This window comes from Papio anubis, chromosome X, assembly GCF_008728515.1.
Source record: "Papio anubis isolate 15944 chromosome X, Panubis1.0, whole genome shotgun sequence".
In the NCBI taxonomy this organism is placed as follows: Eukaryota; Metazoa; Chordata; class Mammalia; order Primates; family Cercopithecidae; genus Papio; species Papio anubis.
The window spans coordinates 112,596,996-112,618,393 of record NC_044996.1 but is presented as its reverse complement, the minus strand read 5'-3'; the positions used below and the strand labels follow the sequence as shown (position 1 = coordinate 112,618,393).

Here is a 21,398-nt window from a genome sequence, read left to right as displayed (position 1 = left end):
CTGAAAAGAAGACAGAAATGTTTGTCTGCCTAAAATAAAGAAAAAAGCAACAAAGGAAAGAAATATTTATCCCTAAGAGCTTTACATGTGTAGCCTTGGTTCTATTTTCATTAATTGGTTTCCATGTATTTGATTCTCTCATAGGCTTCATGTATGTACAGATGTTATTCAGCAGATTATCAAATTTCATTCTTCTGAGTCATCTGATGCAGAAATCCATTCTAAGCATTTTTTCTAAGTTTCATGAATGCAGTGACACCTCATAGAAAAAATGATGTCTTTTATTAAAGAATTATTTATTATGTATTAAAGACTACTTTTTAAATATAAGCCCCTTATGACATGCTGGAAGAAGACATCTATGTAAAACTCATTAGTCTGTACCACTAAGCACTTTCCTTCTGGGAAGGTTAAGGTTCATATACTATCAACATTTGATCAGATGATGAATATTTATTGTGCATTCTAAATATGATAATTTTACTTTTTCATCCATATAGAAGTTAACAAATGCCTTTGGGGTAAATGTATATTTTAACATCTCCAATGTTAGTCATCTTTTTATTAAAAAGTAAATGTAAATTTTAGGATATACTACTAAATCTCATTTTAGCATACTTTTAAAAGATTTGAGATGATGCTTTGTAAACACAGTAATGATTTGGAGATAGGAAAACTTCGCATATATTTGTCACAATCCCTTGATAACTAAGTCTATTATTTAGGAGTAGATAATCCAGTTTTCCTAATTCCTTCTTGACCTACTTATTTAGTCAGTTACTCAGTGAATACAGGTCAACTATGTAATTTGTCTCATATTCTAAAATCATAAATTGCAAACCTTTATGTACAGTGACTGCAGGAGGTGTATTTTGTATTCCGTGCTAAATTAGGACTGGAATCAGCAGATCGTGGCTTAACGGTGGTAATGGATTTGCAATAATCAAGCAATCCTCCAATGATGAATGCGATTCATTTGTGAAATGCTTGGCCAGTCTGCCCTCTATGTGCATAATGTTGAAGGACAACCAAGTATACAATCCAAAACTCCTTTAGTATCATTATGTCACTAATTCAGCTTATCAGCCTCAGCCTCGTTGTTATTGCTTCTACTTAGGTGCAAATGTTGCGCAGAAAAAAATGTAATCAAGGGTAATGTATGATAATCATGTCTCCTTTTCCTACATAAAAGGCAGTTATCAAAAAATCATTGAGCTGGTCCCAAAGGTGAGCCTGTAAACAAAATTGTCCTGTCCTCAGGTCTGTCTCTAAAAGAGGCTCAATTTAAACAAATGTATTTGTGTGTGTGCCCATGCATACAACTATAAATCCATTTTTTAAAAGGAAAAAAGTTGAAATGTCTTTGAGCAGTGATTTTTAAAAATGACTAGGAGTTAACTGGGCCAAGAAGGCATGATGGACATGGAGATGCACCGCCAAGATTTATCTTCAAAGGAAGGGCTTGTTGCTCCAGCTGTGGTCAGGCAGCTTCTTGTTAGTTCTCTCAGGTACCACCTGACTTGCCGAGCCCAGTCAGCCAACATCACACCCTTTCCAGGGCAACCCACATCTATTGACTGATGAAGGGGCATAGTATAAACACTCCGCCATTTTAACTCCACTTGAGACAACTCTGAAGGGTCATCCTAGCTGCAAGTCGTTCATGGGGTTGAATAAGGGTATTATAGAGTTTACATCACAGCTGTAGTTCTTTCTCTTTCCACTCCTGTCACCTCTGCCCTTCTACAGGTGTGTGTGTGTGTGTTTTTTTTTTTTTTCTTCCAGGGCATGCTGCCTGCCAAACTCAACTCCAAAGTCTACTCCCCAGAACCCAGACTGTGATTAAAAGAAGTTGCAGCAGAGGAATAGAAGTGAAGAAGGGTAGGAATAATCTTATATGATAAGGATAGTTTGTGTGAAGCTCTGCAGAAGAGCAGAGCAAGAACTGTCTTGCACAGAAGTGACTTGGTAGGCAGAAATTTACAGGGATGGCTTTCAGCAGTGCAAACGTTATCATTCTCCTATAATTGCAAATTGTATCAATAATACAAAGATTCTAAAGTGAATAGCGCTGCCATTAAGTACATCCCTTGAATTATCCAGCAAAAGTATGGACCTGACTTCTGATAGCTCGCCACTGTTGGCAAGATTTGTTTTTATAACCAGCTGGTTGCCAGAGCCAAGATTAGCACTCTGAAAAAAATGGATTGCACTTAAGAAGGAAGAAAAAGATGCCAAACACACGTTATATGCTTTGCAATTTTGTTCAAAGCTGCCTATGCTACAAAATATGCCTTGTTTTAGGCTAGTAATTTTATTTGAGATGGACACTGGAAAAACAGTAAGGAAAACGGTTTGCATTCCTGAGTTTTCACAAGTTCAATGAGAAGTCCTCTATGGCACTATTAATAACATAGTATGTGGCATTAGAACAAGGGGTCAACATCTTTCTATCTCTAAATGCTGCTCTTAATCTGATAGATCTAGAAGGTACATTAAGTTGAGCAGAATGCCCTTTAATCTTTGCTGAGATATAAGGGCTTCTCCATTTAATAGGAAGGAAAATATGTAATGCTGGTAAAAAGTATATTTTTAGATTCACTGAATTATGATGAAGAACACTGAGCAAGATAATTTTTTCAAAGTGTACTTAATAGTTTTAGAACATGGCAGTGTGATATAAGAGAGAGATGAGATAAGTAAGCAGAGGCTAGGAAGAGTCTACAGTCTTGCCATCTCAAGGATATGGTGATTCAAGGGCATAAATGGAAAACAACAGGCTGTAAGAGAGGTCTCAGACAAAGAAAGATTGAAAAAGCATTCTTTCTGATATCCCTCATTGTAGAAGCTCCTCCACATGTTAATAAAAAAAAAATGAACAACTTGCAAGCAAGTGAAGAAATTATCAGACAGAATCGTCTTGAAAGTTTATCTTAGACTAGTTCAGATGGAAAGGGCTTCAGGATATTTTTTAAAAATGGTAAGATCGTATGATAAATAGTATAAACAATAAGTACAATTCAATGTGGCTTTTGGAGCTCTGTGCATGCTTGAGTTCTGCTGACTTTGTCAAAACTTACGTCTGTGTTACGCAAAGTGGGATCTGCAAACTGGATTCACTCTAAGAATTATTTGTTACTATGCCATAAGATAAAGTCAACAATTGGGAATGCATCAAGAAACTTACGTAGGGATTTTAGAGTGCCATTTATGTCTATTGCATTTAATAATAAAGGAGGAAGCTTAGGTATTTTTTTTGTAATGCTTTGGTTTTATTGTATCTTACACACAATGCATTAGGGGAAAAACGTGTTCCTTCCTCAAGATATTTCGAGAAATACCGCACAACATATGAAAAGCAGTTTGGGGAGAGATGGGGTATGTTGCTCGCTGGTTCTATTTGAACCATCACTATATGGAACGGGCTGAAAATCGGCCAACTTGGGCTCACTTAAGGCTCCTATGAGCTACTCTTTGTTGCCAGCACACATTAATTCCTGCTCTTTCTCTTCCCCCCTCCCCGCTTACTGTTGTGAAATAGCATTAAGCCTGTTCAAAGAAGTTGGAATAAAAATATATGCGGGCCAATTAGGAGAGCAATATGGCTGCTGAATTGAGAAGGTACACTTAGTGTCTACTCATCCTCTGACTCTGAGCAAGAGCAATCTACAATTCAAGTTAAAATTCAAGTTTACCAAATGAAGCCATGACAGCTGCTATAATAGGGCTGGACCTGAACTATTATGCTCAGTGAAAGTAGTCAGACACAAAATAACAAGTACTATATCGATATAAAATATCCAAAAAGGCAAATATGTATGGACAGAAATAGACTGACAATTGCCTAGGGCTTCAGTTGGAGTGAAAAATGACTGTAAATGGAGAAGAAACTTCTTTTTAGGGTGATGGAAAAGTGCCAAAATTAGATTGCTATGATGGCTATATTACTCTGTAAATGTCCTACAAATTTTAATGAACTGGCGGGTTGGTGGGGGTACTATTGATCCCTCAAAATAGTTTGAGAAGCTACCAAGAATCAAAACTAAACCAGGTTGATGCAAATTGAATTTTGCACTTAGAATGGGTGCATTGATGGTATAACAATTACATTTCAAAAAAGCTGATTTATAAAAAAGCAATCCTGACCAGTAAATATAGCAGTCATTTCTCAGCCTCCAAATTTTTTAAATGAGTGGAAAACTTCAAGCAATCAATACAAGTCATATGACACACCTCAAATAAAAGTGGTATACTACACTGAGTGTCTTGCAGATATTCTCCCACTTAATCGTGATAAGAAATATATACACGTTTATTTTTATTTTTACTCTTTTGATAGTGAAGGGACCATGGTCCAGAACAGGGGTGACAATATACCAAATGCCACTAAGGTGCGAACTGTGGAAGTTTAAGTTCAAGTTCATGTTGGTAAATATATATACACACATATGTATACATATATATGTGTAAAATGAGTTATGTGTATATATACAATGAGTGAATATTAGTGAATATAAGTTCATGTTGGTCATATATACATAAATGTGTGAATATGACTGTATATATACAAACACGCATATTGTATATATGCGTGTATATATATACACACACTCATTATATGCATACACATGCATATTGTATATATGCATATGCATATATATATATATATATAGGGGTATGTGTATCTTTTCCACAAATCCTTCAATCCATTTTGCAGAGGTCAAAGAGACAGTCAGAAGACCCTATGCTCATGTGACTTAAAAATATAATTTCCAAATCAAATTATGGAGTTTGTATGTATAACACATTTATGGATAGAGATATCCGTATTCTACTAATCTTTTATTGGCAATAATTTATGTTAAGAATACCCAAGACTGAGAAAGCCCCATTCCTTTGATAGTGATTAAAATTTAAAAATGCCTTTCTTTTTACAAGGCTATATAAACTCACTTATAGACAAGTAATAGAACATACATTTGTGGGAAAAAAAATTACTCACCTATGACTGGGACTTTGTATTTTACCTTATGCCTACTTAATGAAATAAAATTTTGAAAAATATTCCTGTAAATGTACCAGAACCTATTTTACACCATGATGATCCTTAACATTTCAGATGACATGGTTGTATCAATTTAAAAAGTAACACTGTGGAGAAGGGTTTGTTATTGTTAGAAATACACATTTGTTTCACAGGTCAAGGGCAGAAATAAAAAAAAAAAAAGCAAGATTCATGTTACCCAAAAGGAAACCATTCATCAGGATTCTTACCTGCCAGTGGAGGATTATATTCCAAATCAAACCAAGAGTCAGTTTATGATTTCCATCTACGATGTCAGTACTTCCAATATTCACTAAATCAACCTGTTAAAGAGAAGGGGAAAACATTTGGAGGTAAGAAACCAAATGCCTAGTTGCAATAACAATAATAAAAATGTGAAGGTAATTGCATTTAGCTATTTTCAGGGACTCAGCATTAAAGTTTTTTAAAAATAATCTAAAAATTAAACAAAATGCATTAGAAACCACTTTCCACAACAAGCATCCCATATATATTTACTTTTAGCGCATGAATAGATTACTGCAGATTAGAGAGGCCGACTGGAGTATCTCCAAACAAAATGTCATAAAGGATGTCTAAAATTAAGATATGCTTTCTAGTATAGAATTACAACTCAGAAAAATTCACCAGTACTTCCGTCTATCTCCGAGGAGTGCCAGTATAATTAAGGCTGACTGCATTTTACTAAAATACCTCTGTTTTAGAAAGAATGTTAGGTCTCTAATAAACAATGGAGCAAATTGCCAGCTCTCTTATCTCTGTCTAGGACTGTGTTTGGAAATGAAAATCTGGCAGTGTTTTGCCTTAATCAAGGCAAATCTCTATGTCTCCTGTCCTTCACACTACTCAAATGTTTAGGTGGAGTAAGGTTAAACACAAGCATCTGAAAAATAAGCATGTGAGAAGATGTTCGATGTTGTTAGCCAGTAGAGGAATGCAAATTATAAACCACAATAATCTATCACTGCGCATGTATCACAATGGTTAAAATTTAAAAATGGTGCCATAACATGCTGGTGAGGGTGTGGAGAAACTGGATCACTCAACCCCTGCTAGTGGAAATGCAAATGATATAACCACTTTGGAAAACAGTCTGGCACTTTCTCACAAAACTAAACATGTACTTATTATACAATCTAATAATTGGGCTCTTGGGCATTTATCTAAAGGAAATGAAAACATGTGCACACAAAAACCTGCACGTAAGTGTTCATACTACCTCTATTTGTAATAGCCCCAAACTGGGAACCCAGATGCCCTCAAGGGTAGGTAAACAAACCATAGTACAGCCACACCATGGAATAACACCCATCAGTGAAAAGGAACAAACTATTGATACATGCAGCAAATTAGATGAATTTCATGGGCATTATTCTAAGTGGGGAAAAAGTCATTCTCAAGAGGTAGCATACTATGAGTCTGTATCTATGACAGTCTTGAAAAGACAAAGTTACAGAAATAGAGAACAGAGTAGCAGTTACCAGAGGTCAGGAATGGGGGTAAGATGTGGGGTAGCTGAATGTCCTTGTAAAAGGACAATATGAGGGAACCTTGTAATGGTGGAACTGTTCTGATGGTGGAATTACAAATCTACACACGTAACGTTGCATAGAACTAAATACACACATACGCATACACATAAATATGAGTAAAGCTGGGGAAATCTGAATACTATTGGTGGTTTATATGAATGTTGACATCTTGGTCAAGATATCATACTTTCGTTTTATAAGATGTTACTATATCAAAGGGGAGATTAGTCAAGACTAAGAAAGCATCATCATCTGTATTTCATCTGGGGATTCCTCACATGGCAGTAGAAGAGAGAAATTCCTCCATAAGGAAAAGCCACTATAAATTTATCTATTGATTCACTGATTCACTAACTCAACAAATATCTTTTGGCTATATGCCAGGCAATGAGGTACTAAGAGCATGTAAAAGGAAAAACCTTCTGCTTTCATGAAACTTAATTCTAGTGATAGTTATAATCAGATGATATGCCACTGAAGATTAAAGCAGTTAAGCAGAAAATATGCAATTTTTAGGAAACAGACTCACTCATACTGTGGGAAGCACGGCTTGTAGGTATGTTTTGGCTTGCCATAGACCTGACTCTGGGGAGACTTAGATCAAGTAATAGGCACTTATATTCTAGTAATCCCTACCCAATGTCATAAGACTTGTCACTGTGTACGCAGGAAGATAGTTCCTCCATTTCCTTATCCCCATAAACGGTCTCATAAGGTCCAATTTCCACTACATTCAGGCACTGGGCTCAGACCTGATAAAGGGAAGCAAGGTACTATCCCTAATGTCAAGAAGTTCACAACAAAGGTCACATAATAAAAAAGTATCTACCATTAGGCTCTAGCAATTCTACCTCTACAACCAAAATAATTAGAGATTAAGATATTTGTAGACCAATGATCATAGTAGCATTATTTGCAATAGGCAAAATGTGAAAACACCCAAATGTCCATCTACAGATAAATGGATAAACAAAATGTGGTATGTACATACAACGGAATATTTTCAGCCTTAAAAAGGAATGAAATTCTGATACAAACTACAACATAAATGAACCTTGGAAACATATGCCAAGTGAAATAAGCAAGACATAAAATGACAAATACTGTATGATTCTACTTATGTGAGGTACCTAAGAAAGTCAAATTCATAGAGAAAAATTGAAGTTATTAAAGGCTAGGGGAGGGAAAAATGGGGAGTTATCATTTAATGAGTATGAGTTCAACTTGGGATGCTGAAAACATTCTAGAGATGGAAAGCGGTGATGATTACCCAACAATGAAAATATACTTAAAGCCACTGAATTATACACTAAAAAAGTAGAAAAAATAGTACCTCAAACCCTATTTAGGGCAATGTACCTGAATATACATTTCTCAAAAGACAACAAACTAATGGCCAGCACATAAATGAAATAATATTGAACATCACTAATCATCAGAGAAATGCAAATTAAAACTACAATGAAATATTATCTCACACAGTTAGAATGGCTATTATCAAAAAGACAAAAGACTAAGTTGTGGCCAAGATGTGGAGAAAAATGAATCTTTGCACACTGTTGGTGGAAATGTAAATTATTGTAGCCATTATGAAAAACAGTATGGAGGCTTCTCAAAAAATTACAAATAAAACTACCATATGATTCAGGAATTCCACTGCTGGGTATATATTCCAAAGGAAATGAAATCAATATGTCAAAGAAATAACTGTACTCCAGTGTACATTGCATTGCTACTCAAAATAGCCAAGATAGGGAATCGACTTAAGTGTCCATCAGCAGATGAAAGGATAAAGAAAATGCAGGTATACACACCTACACGCACACACACTGCAATACTACTCAGCCTTAAAAAGCAGAGAATCCTGTCATTTGCAACATTAATGAATCTAGAGTACATCAAATGACATAAGCCAGGAACAGAAAAACATTACATCATGTCACTCGTATATGAAATTTTAAAACGTTGAGCTCATAGAATTGAGAGTAAAATGATGGTTAGCAGGGGATAGAGCTTGGAGGAGGAGGGTTGGGGAGATGTTGGTCAAATGATACTAAATTACATTCAGATAGAAGGAATAAATTCAAGAGATCTATTGTACAACATGCTGACTTTGGTTAACAACAATATTGTATTTTGAAAACTACTAAGAGAGTAGGTTTTAAGTTTCCTCACCCCCAAATGATAACCATATAATGTATATATTAGCTTGAAGCATTCCACGATGTCTAGATATTTTAGAAAATCATATTGTACATGATATATACAATTTTTTGCTAGTTAAATTAAAAAATAGTTGTATGGCAAATTTTACGTTATTTGTATTTCACCACAATAAAAAAGTCATCGGAACACACACACGCACGCACAGCAGCAGCAGCCACAGGTAATACCTAAATAAATGTTCTGGCTTTTTTCCAATAAAATTTATATCCATAGGAAAAACAATTAGGTAGGCAACTGTGTCTCATGGAAGCCCAAGGGATGGGAAAAAGGACGTAACAGTGTGACAAGGTAAGCAAAAGACGTAAGATATATCCATGTATTCAGTATTGATTAAATCTGTAAAGAAAAAAATAGATTGGAATGAAGAAAGTGTCAGGTGGAGAAAGCATGCCAGAGAGAGTTCAGATGACTGGGGGTAATTAACTGATCGGGAATATGGAGATATTGTATTCAGGGACAATATGGCAGACAGCTACTCTTTTTAACTTTTATATTAGGTTCAGGGGTACATGGGCAGGTTTGTTACATAGGTAAACTGCATGTCATGGGGGTTTCATGTACACTCCTCTCCCTCCCCCCACCTTTTACCCTTAAGTAGGCTCCAGTGTCTGTTGTTCCCCCGTTTGTATCCATGTGTTAACTTTTTTGTTGTTTGTTTTTTGGTAGACGGAGTTTCACTCTTGTTGCCCAGGCTGGAGTGCAGTGGCGCCATCTTGGCTCACCGCAACCTCTGCCTCCCGGGTTTCAAGTTATTCTCCTGCCTCAGCCTCCCGAGTAGCTGGGATTACAGGTATACGCCACCATACCCACCTGATTTCATATTTTTAGTAGAGACGGGGTTTCTCCATGTTGGTCAGGCTGGTCTCCAACTCCCAACCTCAGGTGATCCGCTCGCCTCGACCTCTCCAAGTTCTATGTTACAGGCGTGAGCCGCCGCGCCCAGCCTAACTCCCACTTACAAGTGAGAATATGTGGTTTCATTTGGTTTTCTGTACCCGCATTAGTGTGCTGAGGATAATGGCTCCAGCTGCATCCATGTTGCTGCAATCTCATTCTTTTTTTGTCTGGGTTGTATTCCATGGTGTATGCCTACCATATTTTCTTAATCGATCTACTGTTGATGGACATTTAGGTTGATTCCACGTCTTCGCTATTGTAAATAGTGCTGCAATAAACATGTATGTGCATGTGTCTTTATCGTAGAACAATTTATATTCCTTTGGGTATATACCAAATAATGGGGTTGCTGGGTTGAATGGTATTTAAGTTCTTTGAGGAATCACCATACTGCTTTCCACAATGGCTGAACTAATTTACATTCCCACCAGCAGTCACCACACCTGGCCAATATCTTATGCACACATTTTCAGACACTGATGCTTCTATTGTTATAAAAATTCACGGGATGTATCTACTAGATCAGAGTGTGTGTATATACATACATAAACATGCTCTGATCTAGCAGATAAATCTATATATATACACACACACATTTCAGGGAGATATAGATATATCTATACATATATATACAGATATCTACACATATACACATATATAGCTATACATACACATATATACGTATGTATACATCTACACATATACACAAACATACACATATATACACATATATATGTAATTTTAATTTTAGTAGGTGTTTCCACCTGCCTTCCTAGAAACAATTTAGTATTTCATATTTTAACCAGATTATATAAGGGTAGGCTCTTCTCTCACCAGGAAATTTTTGTTTTGTTTTAGTTTTGTTTGTATGATCAATAAAATGCATCACTTTTTTTATTTCTATGATTCCTTGTGCATTTGAATATATTTTTGTATGACTGACCTATTACAATTCCATCTCTGAATTGTCTGTTAATATGTCTTGCTCATTTATTTCTATATGGTAGTTTTCTTTTCCCTTCTTGAATTTTAAGAGCTCTTGGTAAATAAGAGCTAACATTTATAGAATGCTTACCACTTCCAAAATGTGATATTTCTTATAATTCAACATAATTTTGTATTTCATTGAAAAGTAAGACTGTCTTACAGATTTATGATTTTTATTTTTTGACTGTTAGTACAAAGGTTAATCTGACATCACAAAAGGAATTGTGGAGTTTTCCTTTTCATATGCTTTGGAATAGCTTAAAGTATATAAATTATTCTTCAAGGGTTAGGTTAAATTCATTTGTGAAGAATCCTACACTTTTCAACGGTACATCTTTAATAACCTACTAAATGTTTTCTGAAGCAATTAGTCTAATTTTCCACTTATTCTTATCTCAACTTTAGTGATTTGTATTGTACTAGAAAATCAAGTTTTCCAGAATTTTGCAAAATTGTTATAAAATTGCTTTCAGTTTTCCTTTAATTTCTTCTGCATCTTTTCTCATTTATCTTGTCTAGTTTTTATTCTAAGTTTTCTTTGTTATGACTGGGATAGCTTTACCTATTTCGTTAATCTTTTCAAGAGCCCACTTTTAAATGGATTAATCTTCTTCAATTTTCTATGTTGAATGCAATTTTTATTTTTTTCTATTTTTATAATTTCTTAAGATACACACTTCTTTTATTTCCATCTTTTAAAAATCTTATAGCTATACAGTTCTCTCTGAATACAGATTTCACTGTGCCTACATCATTAGAGTGTGTATGAGTTATATAAATTTTATCAAGAGCTCATGAACATTTTACATTTATGTGCATTTTACTAAGAGGGAAATAGAGTATCAAAAATAAATGAAGCTTCAAGGTCTGATTTAAAACTGTGTCTGGATAGAAGATATTTCATTAATTACATCTAGTGAATTCTCCACAAAAAGCTTTAAGAGACTCTCTCCAAGTTAATAAACATTTCACACCATGATATAGACAAGGAATATTATTTTGGTTGTTTTGTCTCTTGCTGCACATGTCTTCTTCAAACTACCAAGGAGTATAAAGAAACACTAATTAATAACCATGAAGACTCTAGAGGAGGAAGGTATTTGTCATGCCTGAAAGGGTATTGGTTCATGGCATTTATATTACTCTTGAATGCCTCATATTGACAGTCTGGTCTGTTTTGGCCATGAATTCTCATAAGCTCGTTGTTCGTTATAATGCCGTATTTCTTACTATTAGCTGTAAGTCATAATGTTTTAGGAATTCAATACTATTTACTCTTAATCATCACCATGCCATACAGTAACTTCTCTTTTACATACTTTTTTCTAATACACATTCTGGAATTATGTCTTTTAAGAATTATCAGTCTAATTGCTAAATAACTGAATGGTAAAAACAAATATTAAAACCTTTTAAAATCTGTGTTAAGTGAATGATTACATTTGTCTACTAAGCAAAACAGAAAACATTAATACGACATATATGTTAACATACGAGCCTACTGTATCAGTGTTGTGACATGCCCTCTATGGCTGGAAATTAAATATTGGGGTCACTATGGTTTCCCAAACTTCTGGTTTCCTGTTTTGCATAATGAAAGCATCTGATACCAAATCAATAGGTGTGAAAATTGATATTCTGTGTGAAAATGTAATAGCATGCCTTGAATTTTTGCAGAAATAAGTTAACCTATGCAGGACATTTGACTTTTGTAGTTCCTGTCAACAGGCCTAAGATTTTACTCATAAAGTAACATTGGATGCTGTCTCAGAGTTTTACACTGTTAGCTTTGGAAGTTGCTTTATTCAAATGTAATTTTGGAGAATAGAAAATCTCCATCGTTTGCTTTGACATAATGGAAACTTATTGTGACTCTAGCAGAATATTTAAATGTGAACTATTTAGAAACATCTCGAGTTAGAATAAGCAGGCTGCAAGAATTTCACATAGAAAATCTAATACCTTGAATTATTCTTTAGAACGTAGTAGTCTCCTGCTGTCTATTTTAAAGGCATGGGACAAGAATTGAAGGGGGTCCCTCTTCTGTCTCCACACTAATACTTACAATATGTAATTTTGTATAACGACATATATTTAGTAATTCTAAGATTCCTATATAATCATTTCAGAGAGCCTTTACTTCCAGGTATTCTACCCTCCTAAATAAGTTTGCTAACCACTGGGCTATGAGGAACAACTCTCATCATTTGTTTATTCGAGAGAGGCAAAAAAACCTCACTGTTTTGTTTTATCCCGGTTTCCTGTGGGAGCATGGATGTAATTTCTAGCATGGTCAGTGATATTTTCTTCAAGCTACGTTTAGATATCCCATGGTGGCTTACAGTAAAGGGATTTATACTTATTATATTGATATATTCAAGATTTAATACTACTTAAGAAGACCTTAATATTAAAGTAAACCTGAAATATGATGGTTTTTCTGAAAGATTACTGACAGGAACAAGTTGGTATTATTTTTTGCTTTACAAAAAGAATAGCAGACTAGGGTTCATCAAACAGAAAACAGTAAATAAGGCTTCAGAATGAGGGGCATGTAACTTGAAAACAATTTCAATAACCAAGTCAAATAATGAAAATTGAAGTTCTTAGGGCAGAGCAGGAGGAGAGAGAGAAGGGAAAATGATGAATAAATGTAAGAGTTATATTCCTGTACAGTGTGTGTGTGTGTGTGTGTGTGTGTGTGTGATATGTGGTTTCTGTATAAGAGAGAAAAAAAGTGACAAAGTTCTGACAAAGCTTTAATGGATTTTTTTCATACAATTTTATTTTTGTTAGATGCAGAGATGGATGTTTAGAGGTTTGTGTATCATTTAAGCATTTGCGGTTTTAACTTGGAAGTTGCAGAAAGTTGTATTTCATTCACAGGGGAACCATCATCTTCATAATATATGGTATCTGCCTCTTCTTGCCTTTTTAGACAACCAGTGGCAAGGACATTTCAGAGCTACAAGCTCTAATGAAAACACATCCTGCATCATTCAGCCAATTGAAATTAGACTAAAGCCAGTGGTTTCTCACATTTGTTTCAAAGAAAGTGGTTCTCCCAGATCATTTCAGAGTTTGATATTTGTCCTAAGGAGAAGTCACTCTTGTTCCCTCACATGCAGTATAAAATACAAGCATTTCTAAAATTAGCTAAGGGAGGGGGATAAGGGTAAGCCACATTTTTCACTCAGTCTTGGTGATTTTAACTAGATATGAAATGATACAAACTAAATATTATAAAATAATTTCACAGAAAGATTATGAAAGGAACCATGAAATATTCTTAAAAGTTTGAGTTTACTTCCTTAAAAGGAATCTTAAACAATAACTAATGGGGAAATTCCACTCATTGAAATTTATTATGTAAATAGCCTTCGTGACACTGAAACCTCAAGCATGTACTTCCACCATCTATTTGGTTCTTTCATGTTCATTTCTTTCTCATAAAGTGTATATAAACTGAGAAGTTCCTTCCAACATTCTATATAAACAGAATTTGCTTTTTAAACATGTTAAGTGTCTTTTATCAGATGTCTGCCATCATGTAGCCAAGCTAAAGGCTTCTCCATATTCAACAGAAACTTCTCAAGTATTTATATAATCCTTCTAAATACAATGCATTTTTAAAAAGATAAAAAAATATACGAAAAGCAAAGTAGTTTCATTGCCCTGCAGCATGTGCTTTTATACCACATTTAAGATTTACACTGTTTAAAATTTCAAGACTGATGGGCATAAATCATACCTATTTTCTTCCATTGAGAGATGCATGTATTGAATCTTTTATTAAATCATAAATAGTTCAATATATACAACCTAAAGGGTGGGCCATATTGCCACTGTGGACCTGGCTTTCCAATGACAGCTTTTTATTCCCTTCTGTGTCGCCATATTCCAAGGATTATTTTTGATTCAGATATAGAAATTTACATTAGATAATTTTTGAAGCACATTGTGGCCTTAACATATTACAAGATTTAATTCTCAGTAACCTACTACAAAGATAATATCTCTATCTTCAGTGATTAAGTTTTACATATTTAGTCATTCTTTAACTATTTTTGACCACTCACTATATGCCACGCATAGAATGTTAAGAATAGAGATAAATTTAAAACTAGACTGTTTCAACAAATTGCTTATGGACAAGTGAAATGTTAAATTTTCTTTATATTTTGGATGTGTTTATGATCACTCTGATACATCGCAGGAGAATTATTTTTAATGGAGTCACGTTTTCATTTACTTATCTACTGCCTCTTTGACAATAAAGAATCGACGCAGTTAATACAAATATCTTATAATCCTAAGAAAATATGAACATTTAATGGCATGAAAGACATAAAACAAATATGTAAAAATAGAAGTTTTGATGCAGGTAATCTGGTTGAACGTATTAATAAAATGCAAACTAAACTTTTTGGGAAAGTAGCTCTTTTAACTAAACTCAACAAAATTTCTTATATAGAATATACACTAGAGGGCATTGCTTGAGAAAATGGACACTGTCCTCAATACTTTCACAACTTAGAATGAACGATACATATACTTTCCGTATATTATTTAATTTGAATTGTTATATTAGGTATCTTTTATCTGGCAATATAGAATGTCACTTTAACAACAAAATCAACCCATATAGCCCCATCTTTTTAAGCTCAAGTCATGTATACTCATTTCAAGGAAAAAAAAGCAATAGCTACAATAAAAATCTTAAAAGATACTTGAGTGACATTATAAAAAAAACTAGATGTACCATATGACCCAGCCATCCCATTACTGGGGATATACCCAAAGGATTATAAATCATGCTGCTATAAAGACACATGCACACGTATGTTTATTGCGGCACTAGTCACAATAGCAAAGACTTGGAATCAACCCAAATGTCCATCAGTGACAGATTGGATTAAGAAAATGTGGCACATATACACCATGGAATACTATGCAGCCATAAAAAAGGATGACTTTGTGTCTTTGTAGGGACATGGATGCAGCTGAAAACCATCATTCTTAGCAAACTATCACAAGAACAGAAAACCAAACACCGCATGTTCTCACTCATAGGTGGGAACTGAACAATGAGATCACTTGGACTCGGGAAGGGGAACATCACACACCGGGGCCTATCATGGGGAGGGGGGAGGGATTGCATTGGGAGTTATACCTGATGTAAATGACGAGTTGATGGGTGCAGCACAGCAACATGGCACAAGTATACATATGGAACAAACTTGCACGTTATGCACATGTACCCTAGAACTTCAAGTATAATAATAATAAAAAATAATTTAAAAAATATTTCAATTTAAAAAAATATATTTTTAAACAATACTATTTATAGTCATAATTATCCCAGCAGACCTCCGTATGTGAACATAATAGGTAACTGAGTGTCTCAATTTTAAGTTGAATATATAAGAAATAAATCAATACTATTTTCCCTTAAAGCAAGAGGTATACTAAAGGGGATGGGAAGAATAAACTCACCCAGAAAATTATTTTAAAAGAGAACATGCTGCAATTTGAGTAGTTATATTATCTTGCATCTGAATGTGAGTTTAATGAATACAAGATTATGTTTGTGTATTTGTATCTTCCATAACAAGTACTTTGAAAGAAGTAAACATTTACTATTAATGCATTTCGCAGATGATAAAGTGGATCAAAGTCATGGAATCATTTGCCAAAGACCCAATAGTTGATAAGTTACAGAGTTTACAAGATCTACCTCTTCTGCAAACTTGAGAATTAATTCATATGAAGTGCAGATATTTTACAGGCCTATTGTGTGGATTGACAATTTCGTGTAAGAAATACTTGTCTAACAAATTAAATTTGCAATTTGTATTTTAATACTAGATTTTATGAGTAATAAATGGAAGTAGTTTATAGTCAAATATATTCTGACATGCTCCAAAATATATATTATATGGCTATTTAAGTTTCTGAATATTTAAAGGACACATAAAATTCTAGTTTTAAGAACATTTTAGAATCTTCTTTATCTAACATTATATGCCAGCATGTGAACAGTATATCATTTTTCAGATCAGTGATATTTGACAACCATTCAGTCTAATTCAGTGACAATTTCCAATGATGGGATTAAGTGAATATTTGAACATAGCTGTCATCTGAATTTCCGCCCTAGACTTTTTAAGTACTCACCTTGGATTTGTGATTTAATATATAGCAATGACTCTATTTGCTTTGTAGCATCTCACATTGTAGATTTGAAGTTACTTGGTAAAACTTGCCACCTTGTGATAGACAATTGATGAGCTGGTACAATGAACATAATTATTAGATCTACAACCATTGTCAGTTAATATTAAATTATATTAAATCAGCAAAGTCTTGGTAATGTTCCTAGGGTATATTTCAACACTATACCTTTTGTATGAATCTTTATAAGAGGCATTAGAATTCATAAAATGTAAGCATGGAAATCTTAAGAGGGAAGACAAGGACACAAGCTTAGAGAAAGGAAGACAGATCATAATACATCTGGGGGGGGGTGTAGTTTAAAGCACCACAGACAGTTAAATCTCTATCAAATTTGCAATTTCTAAGTTTCTTTACCATACCAAAAAGTAATCATTAAACTAGACACAAAATTATTAAAAGTGCCGATACCTAAGAGAGAATACTCATTGATCACAACTTAGTTATATCCAAGGAAAATATATTGACAAGCCAGTTTAAATTACCTATTAAATATCTTTGAGAGAAGAGAGTTCAGGAAGTGCAGAATTGAATTTAAAATGCATAATGAATGGCACTACTCACAAACAAAAGTGGGACAGGGCAAAGAAATAATAGAAAGGCTGTATAAGAGATGTTTCATCTTAGCTGGGATATGCTCTACCTTCAAAAGCTCGTAAATAAAAAGAAGCTGTGGATACATTTTTACCTAGAGCTGATGTGGAGTCAAGAATAACCACTTAGTAGCATATTCTCCCGTTTCTTAGGATTTTGTATTTTGTTTGCTTTTTAAAATCACAACCAACTATTACAAATGAGCTTTGCTCTCAGCAAATATCGCAATAAAGGTATCACTGCACTTAGAAGTACTTTCTTCTCAATAAGTGACTTTCCAAAATACATTATTGATAGCAGGGATAACTTCATGCTAAAACAGCCACCACAAAGAATGCAAATCGGAACACAAACGTGGTGTCTGAGCTCTACAGATATAAGCTGAGTGGCATTCAAGTGAGGATAACAAGTTAAACACCAGGACAGGGAAAGGAAAGGAAACTGGGGAACAGGGTTAAATTGAGGAGCTAGTTTAGAACTACAGAATATGCTAGAACTAGTGATTTATGGCAAAGGGATCAAGCTAAAATGGAGGAGACCCTAAGGAAAAAAAAAGAAAAATGACCTTGACCTCATGATCCTGAAATTACCAAAAAGTATCATTTTGAAAAGACACTTCTAATATTCCTTTAAAAATGAGAGGGCTAGTTTTTTGAGTAATTTTTAAAGCCAGGACTTTTTTAATAGGTTTATAAGAAATATGAAGGCTGTTCATATGATTTTCTATTAGCAATTATCAATTTCCTGGTGTGTGGACAAACTTATCACTGGTGTTCAATTTTTTTTTTCTTTTGGAGACAGAGTCTTGCTCTGCCAGACTAGAGTGTGGTGGTATGATCACCGCTCACTGCAACCTCCACCTCCCGGGTTCAAGTGATTCTCATGCTTCAGCCTCCCCAGTAGCTGAATTACAGACACCGACCACCACACTCGGCTAATTTTTTTTATCTTTAGTAGAGACGGGGTTTTGCCATGTTGGCCAGGATGGTCTCGAACTCCTGACCTCAGGTGATCTGCCCGCCTCAGCCTCCCAAAGTGCTGGGATTGCAGGCATGAGTCACCACGCCTGGCCTCAACTTCATTTTTTATAATAAACATACATAGTATTTTGGCGTAGAACCCGTTTTTGGTTTCTGTATCTCTTATATTTAATATTTCCCTTCCATTTTAAAACTGCATACATTTATTTTTCTCCCTCCCTGTTCGGATAACTTTCATAAGATATTAATCTATTTCATATTATAAGGAACTAGCTTTATATTTTATCTAGTGTTTCTTCTGTTTATCTTTAGTTCCTACTTTCCTTAGAGCATTTTTGTAACATTTTTAGTTGAAAGCTTGATTTATCTTTTTTTTTAATGAAGATAAAATCAAAGACAAAAATTCAGCCTCTCTGTAGAGCCTAAGCCATTTCTTATGGGTTTTCATGTGGAATGCTTTTTCCTTCACAAATGTAGTTTTATACTCTTGGTTTCTTATTTAACAAGCCTTAACCAAATTGAATTTACAAGTGTATTATTAGTTTCTAGTGTTATTAAATATGAATTTTGAAAGTTTGTGTGTAATGACATTTTCACTGCAATCAAATATATTATCCATTTATAATTTGTGTATGTGGCAGGAAATTTTTTTAGTATTTTCCTATGCCTTCAGTAAGTTCACAACAAAGGGCAGATATCAGAAGTGACTCTTAGCTTGTCTTTTCTGGCTCCGGTTTTCTCCAGAAGAATAAGGAGGAGTCCTTAGTCCCCAAACTAGCCAGAAACCACTTCTACTCCCTGTCATCGAATAGAAGTGGTATGGCCTCAAAGGTGATTGGCTTCCCAGTACATCCAACAAAGAATGGGCCCTAGCCAACATTAGAGTTCTCAGTATGCAGATTCTGAAGTCCTCATTTTGCCCAGAAACAAAACAGGACACCTGAAATGCCAATTATACTGTTTTCCACTCCTGCTTCACTAACCCACCAAACCTCACCTCTTCTTTGTATGCTATGACTACATCACCTAGCATCTCTTAACCTCGGACTTCTGGTTAGACTAAACTAAGGAGCAGCACTGGCAGGACATTGGAGGATTCTATGGAGAGCCTAAGGTATCACCTTCTCTCAACTTCACCAGGCAATGATTTGAAAATAACTGCATTCTTTAGATACCTAGGGGCTCAGTTCACAGTTGTATCCAGTGGCCCTCTCCCAAAGTGAGGGATTTTATCAAATTCATAGCCCTCTCCCCTTGACTGCTTAGGTTTAGATGTAGTAAAGGTTATTAACTCATGCTAATCCCTGCATTCTTCACCACCGTTTACTTCCTTTAATCCTGCCCACATTTCTATAAATATTCCCCTCATTACACTCTTCAACTTTTTGTGTATGCCACGTGTTTAGTATCAGGACAGTTAATACACTTGACTTCACAAAATACCTTAAAATTGTATAGTGAATATATCAGTGGATACCTCAATGAACTAAAGATGAAAATGCGTTTGCCCTGCCTGTGAAAGACATCACATAGATCTACTGAGCTCTAGCCATTCCATAGGCTTAGGGGAGAGCATTTCCAATAATTTTCTGAATGCCTGGTTGAGAGTTCAGATTTGAATTTAGTTAATATAACTGAAGTTTTTAAACTATTGCTGTTCTTGCACATCCAACTTTATAGGGGGATTTATTGATAATGCTCACATTTTATAGAAATACTATGATTTTGGAGTGTGGAGATACAGAAAATCACTATTAAATCTACAGTTATTTGTACTCTCAATCTTTTGCTGTTAAATGTGTTGTAAACTTAACAGTGGTGAATTAATGGCTCTAAAAATATATTTCCATCAATTTCTCTTCGTGGATTTAGCAACATTTCTACTATGCGATATGTTTTCGTTATCGACTATAACTGTCTTGAATAAAATGACACTCTTAGTATTCTATCACTGATTTTTCATTTTATCTCATCTTTTTTGTATTATACTTTCAGTTCCTGGGGTACATGTACATAATGTGCAGGTTTGTTAAATAGTTACACACGTGCGATAGTTGTTTGCTGCACCCATCAACCCATCACCTAACATCAGATATTCCTCCTAATTCTATCCCTCCCCTAGCCCCCAACCCCCGAACAGGCACCAGTGTGTGATGTTCCCCTTCCTGTATCCATGTGCTCTCATTGTTCAGCTCCCACTTATAAGTCAGAACATGTGGTGTTTGGCTTTCTGTTCTTGTGTTACTTTGCTGAGAATGATGGTTTCCAGCTTCATCCATGTTCCTGCAAAGGACATGAACTCATTTTTTATGGCTGTATAGTATTCCATGGTGTATATGTGCCACATTTTCTTAATCTAGTCTATCATTGATGGACATTTTGCCAACATACATATGAAAAAATGCTCATCACTGGTCATTAGAAAAATGCAAATGAAAACCACAATGAGATACCATTTCACACCAGTTAGAATGGCAATCATTAGAAAGTCAGCAGAAGATGCTGGAGAGAATATGGAGAAATAGGAATGCTTTTATACTGTTGGTGGGAGTGTAAATGAGTTCAACCGTTGTGGAAGACAGTGTGGCGATTCCTCAAGGATCTAGGACTAGAAATACCATTTGACCCAGCAATCCTGCTACTGGATATATACCCAAAGGATTATAAATCATTCTACTATAAAGACACATGCACACATCTGTTCACTACTGCACTATTCACAATAGCAAAGACTTGGAACTATTAAACTATTACTGATTTTTAAAATAACCTGATTTAATGACCGATTTCAAGCAACTTTAGTCATTGTCATCTCATTTAGACCTGAGTCGAAATGCCAGCAGTGGCTCACCATGCTTTCTTCCTCCCACCCCCACACCTCAC

The 21,398-nt window shown here is 34.9% G+C and overlaps 1 protein-coding gene across 1 annotated transcript in view; it reads right to left on the bottom strand.

The window, feature by feature from the left end:
- The window catches only part of DMD (dystrophin), a 2,174,064-nt gene that overhangs the window by 1,764,592 nt on the left and 388,074 nt on the right, over positions 1-21,398 (bottom strand). Inside the window, exon 5 of the mRNA XM_031660704.1 lies at positions 5,275-5,367. Coding sequence (XP_031516564.1) covers positions 5,275-5,367 — 93 coding nt within the window. The remainder of the gene's footprint in view (positions 1-5,274; positions 5,368-21,398) is intronic.